Genomic DNA, 5,006 nt, shown 5'->3' with positions numbered 1-5,006 from the left:
TTCTTAAAGATCTATTTGCATTAAACCATTCTTTGTTTCTTAAGTAGTCTAAGTAACTCCCGTGCATGGTTCTTCATTAGTAAATATATTTCACTATTCACCATCTTCAATCATTTTGACTATCTTTGTTTTTGAATGCTTTCATGAAAGAATTTGGGTTTGAACCTCAACCCTTTAGCTACAATCAAATTATAACAAATAAGATCGACATAATCATGTCTCTAAGGTGATATAATCTACCTCTTAATTCTTTCACGAATCAAGTGATAATTAGAATCCATTTTAGGTCCCCTTCTTTAATAATAGAAGTAGGAGCCTCAAATTCCTCTTTATATCTAAATCCTAACACCCACCTTAAACGGAGTCTTATAGGTAGTAGTTTTTTATTCAATCACTTATAAGAACTTCACTAATCATTTATAAAAGACTTGAAATCCATATAATCTGATTTGTTAACACAAAACGCCTAAAAATATCACTTGACATTTTGGGACAACATTCACAAATTTTATTTTTCATAGTGCATACATAAATATCAACCAAACTTAGGTACAAACAGTTAATTCAATAAAGGTCCTAACCTGAAAAATTAAATAATCTTGCAGTGACATAGTTGTGAAGACCAGTAATATTTAAAGAGAAAAAAAGAAAGGACAGGATAGAGAAATCAGAAAGCCAATGAGAAATGGCCCATATTCTTCTTTTATTTATTAAAAACATGGCACATATTCTAACCTTTGTGTCCTGCTAGCACATTAAAGCAACATCGTTGTCAAATATCAAACCTCAGCTTTTTTTAAATAAGACATATTGAGCCAAAGATGTTGACCATCAGAAAGAAGAAACTCTCCAATGATCTAGGGAAGGGTCAGAGATACAACACAACACAGAGAGAGATTTCAATCAAGTTTTATGGACTTAGTTTCTCTCATCTTTATATCTTCTTGAAGGCTTCTTGATCTTTGCACAGATCAACTTTTTCAGGTCCCTTCCTTCATCTCTTTCCCTTTGCAAATTCTACTCTTTTTTTTTTATATTATTATTGATTAAATTCCCAAAATATATATATTTTATAGTTATTTTTATCACTCTTTAACACTACTCTTTCAAATAAGTTTCATTTTTCTCAATATCTCCGCCCAAAGCTTACTCAAGTAAGACAGGGCCAGCAGTGACCACAAGAGTTAAAAATATTATTTTTTGTGTGACATGGTCACCAATACAAATAGAATGATGATTTTTTTACCAAAAGAAGAATATAGATTGATGCATTTATATTACTCACATTGTATGCACAAGTTCTTAATTCATCTTATGCCTATTTCTCCAACCACCACCGACATTTTAAATGACTTTATCTATTTAGAAACAAATAACTAATTTTGTGTGTTTTGTTGCACGTTGGACAGTATATATATATATATGTTGGTTATCTTGAGGGTTGTGTAAGAAAATACACACATGGCAATGGCATATTCAAGAGATGGTGAAGAGATTAGTCCAGCTGCAAGGCTGTTTCATTCACCATCATTTAACTGTTATGTGATTGCCATCCTTGGTTGCAAGACAGACATCAATGTTCAAGTTATTAAAGAAGGTTTATGTCATACTCTTCTTAAGCATCCTAGGTTCACCAGCAAACTTGTAAGCCACACACTATTCAACCCTTTTAATTTCATGTACTTAAAACCATACTTTATAATATTTATAGTATGTCAAATTTAATATTGCATAAGACGCACTGTCTAGCGGGGATGTTACGTCTCATTCTTTTGTGATTATGAAAATCTAATTTCGTATTCCAGGTTAATGCCTTAAGACTTTGGAAAAATATATGACAATTATCTTTTGTAGTCTTGAAATATTAATGTGTTGTTGCATCCGACTTCTCTGGATTCTTCGATAAAGAGTATCAAAAACCTGATTCGACTTGGTGGGGAACAGAAACTAGTTCTTGTTATAAGAATTAGGAGACTTACATTTTAACTCAACAAATTAACTATGAGCGATAAAATGTTAAATTTATGAGAGATGTGACTCATACATGGAGATGTGATATTTCTCTCTTGTGTTTCTAGAACATTGATCATGTAGTTACTCTCGATTTCCTACTATCTTCAACATACCTTGATCTCACTTTATCTCCATGACATATCAAATATTTTAGATTAACACATTGCAATGAAAAATATTTGTGTTTAATTTATGTTTCTCACAAGGCCATGTCTTTTAGTTTTTTGATTTGAATTTCAGGTCAAGAAAGGGAGAAAAACAAGATGGGCACAAACAACAATTGACTTAGACAACCACATCATAGTTCCACAAATACATTCCAAACCAGACTACCCAGATAGATTTGTTGAGGACTATATTTCCAATTTTACCAAAACACCCCTAGACATATCCAAACCACTATGGGAACTTCATCTCCTGAACATCAAAACCTCAACTGCAGAATCTGTTGGAATATTTAGAATCCACCATTCACTTGGTGACGGTACGTCTCTCATATCACTTCTCATCGCAGGCACTCGCAAAACCTCTGATCCTAACGCATTACCAACAATCCCAACAACAAATAAGAAAAATGTCTCTGTCTCAAATGCGCGCAGATGCTCAACTCTTGTCTCGTTTTGGATGAGTGTTTTGTCGGGGTTTAGTCTGATTTGGAACACTATTGTTGATGTTTTGTTTCTTGTTTTAACCATTTTGTTCTTTAAGGACACTCATACTCCTTTAAAAGGCTCACATGGGGTTGAGCTCAATACCAAGAAATTTGTTCATCGTACCATTCGTATGGATGACATTAAACTCGTCAAGACCGAAATGAAAACGGTAATATCCTCGTCTTCTCTTCATCTTTCTCATTCGTGTTTTGATTAATGTATGTCTCTACATAATCATATTAAATGTTGTTTAACTAGACCGTCAATGATGTTTTGTTTGGGTTAGCACAAGCTGGTATCACTCGCTACTTGAATCGAGAATATGGTAATATTAAATACATCACTTATTCAATGAATCTGAAAAGACAATATCTACGACCAGAGTAGTACTTATTTATGTATCCTCTGCGTAGGTGTGGAAGATAAAAATGATGGTACCGCAATGCAGAGAAAAAGCAAAATCCCTAAGAACATTCGCCTCAGGGCTTCAATTCTAGTTAACATTAGACCTTCTCCAGGAATTCAGGTAAATTTGGTTTCTAAAATAGTTAGAACTAATGAATCATTGTTTGTGTTTAATTAACTCATACATCATGATAATTAGGATTTAGCAGATATGATGGCTGAGAAAGGAAAAGCCAAATGGGGTAACAAAATGGGATATGTAACTTGTCCTTTTAATATTGCCTTACAAGAAGATCCATTGGAATATGTTCGTCAAGCTAAGGCCATAATTGACAGAAAAAAACACTCTTTGGAAGCTATTTGCTCTTATGCTTGTGCAAAATTGGTTCTCAATTTATTTGGAGCTAAGGTATACTCAATCCTATAAAACTCAATCCTATAAAACCGCTTTGTAAGATGAGAATTGTCCCTACTTATAAGCACATGTTCAGGTCATATATTGTCTGATGTGAGACTCTTAACATCTCTGTCTGTAAATCCTAACTCAACCGGTAGAAAGCTGATATTGCTAGGTTGGGCGGGTTGTGTTAAATATTTTAACATTTAAGGTTTATTTGCAGGTTGCTGGTGCCATAACAAGAAGGGTTTTATTTCACACAACTATAGCATTTTCTAATGTGGCTGGTCCAGTGGAAGAAGTTAGCTTCTATGGACATCCTGTTGCATACATTGCTCCAAGTGTATATGGACATCCACATGTAAGCATCATCATTATTTTGGGGGTGTAAATAGGAAGTGATTTGATGAATAACTTTAGAGTTACTCTAATATGTTTATTTATTTTGCAGGCACTAACCATTCATTTTCAAAGTTATGCTAATCAGATGACAATTTCTCTGGCAGTTGATCCAACCATCATTCCAAATCCCTACCTCTTATGTGATGATTTAGAAGAATCACTCAAACTCATTTGTGATAATGTTGTTAAGAAAAGGCACATTGCTGAAATTATTTAAAACTAAAGAATTTAATTACAGCCTCTTACAAAACTTTCACAATATTATGTGTTATTTTTTTAATCTAGTATCAGACACTAAAATAATCAAATTACTTAAAAATTGGCTTAATAAGTTATTTACAAAACTTATAATTTTTATTAGTTGTATTTATGTTACAATATTTTATCTAGACTCAAACTAAGACTCGTAATATTCATGTTCCAATTTTTCATCTATGTATCAGCTTAGAGTTTTGTCATATTTATAGCTAAATTTGTGATCTGATACAACACTGCTATTCCTGTTCAAACACACAATTCAAATTGGTTGTGCGATCTCCTCTATTCGTGACACCATGGATTTACAATAGAGTGAATTGCTTCGATGCCACAAAAGTTGAATAAACCATTGTTCCATTTAGTCTTTAGAATTATATACAAACATATAAGACAAAGAGAGAAAGCAGAAGTAAATTTGTGGGTATTGTACTAACCATTAACATTTGTGTATGTTCGCTACTGAACCGATGATGGTTATATAGATTAGTGTATGAGGTATTTTTAGTAATATTTTTAGTGAGAAGATAAAGAATGAGAGAGAATAAAAAATAAGAATTATTATCATTATTAAATACAACAAATTGAATTATATGATGTATTTATATAGAATTAATTTATTTGTCTACTAAATAATAAATCTTAAGTCTTAATTAACTTTGTGCTTTTGCTACACACAACTTGAATTATATTACTTATATCTCAACATACTCTCGTATAATCTAAGTTGTCGAACAAACACTAATTATAATCGATCTGAATTATTCCTAATTTCTTTCTCAAATTCAAGAATCTGTCGATTTTCAATCCTTTGGTGAAAATGTCATCCAACTGTGCTTCACTTGTGCAATGTCTCACTTCAAGTTCACCTTGATTTACCT

At 32.4% G+C, this 5,006-nt stretch overlaps 1 protein-coding gene across 1 annotated transcript; it reads left to right on the top strand.

Annotated features, from left to right (window-relative positions):
* Positions 1–698: 698 nt before the first annotated feature.
* Positions 699–4,165, top strand: LOC127097223 (wax ester synthase/diacylglycerol acyltransferase 11). The gene is made up of 8 exons (XM_051035728.1): positions 699–984; positions 1,410–1,644; positions 2,254–2,835; positions 2,925–2,991; positions 3,080–3,192; positions 3,271–3,480; positions 3,692–3,829; positions 3,920–4,165. The coding sequence occupies exons 2-8, from the start codon at positions 1,462–1,464 to the stop codon at positions 4,085–4,087; spliced, it is 1,461 nt and encodes a 486-aa protein (XP_050891685.1). The 5' UTR covers positions 699–984; positions 1,410–1,461; the 3' UTR covers positions 4,088–4,165.
* The last annotated feature ends 841 nt before the right edge of the window (positions 4,166–5,006 follow it).

This window comes from Lathyrus oleraceus, chromosome 6 (genome assembly GCF_024323335.1).
Source record: "Lathyrus oleraceus cultivar Zhongwan6 chromosome 6, CAAS_Psat_ZW6_1.0, whole genome shotgun sequence".
Lineage (NCBI taxonomy): Eukaryota > Viridiplantae > Streptophyta > Magnoliopsida > Fabales > Fabaceae > Lathyrus > Lathyrus oleraceus.
The sequence above is the reverse complement of the archived record's forward strand: the minus strand, read 5'-3'. Positions and strand labels throughout refer to the sequence as shown.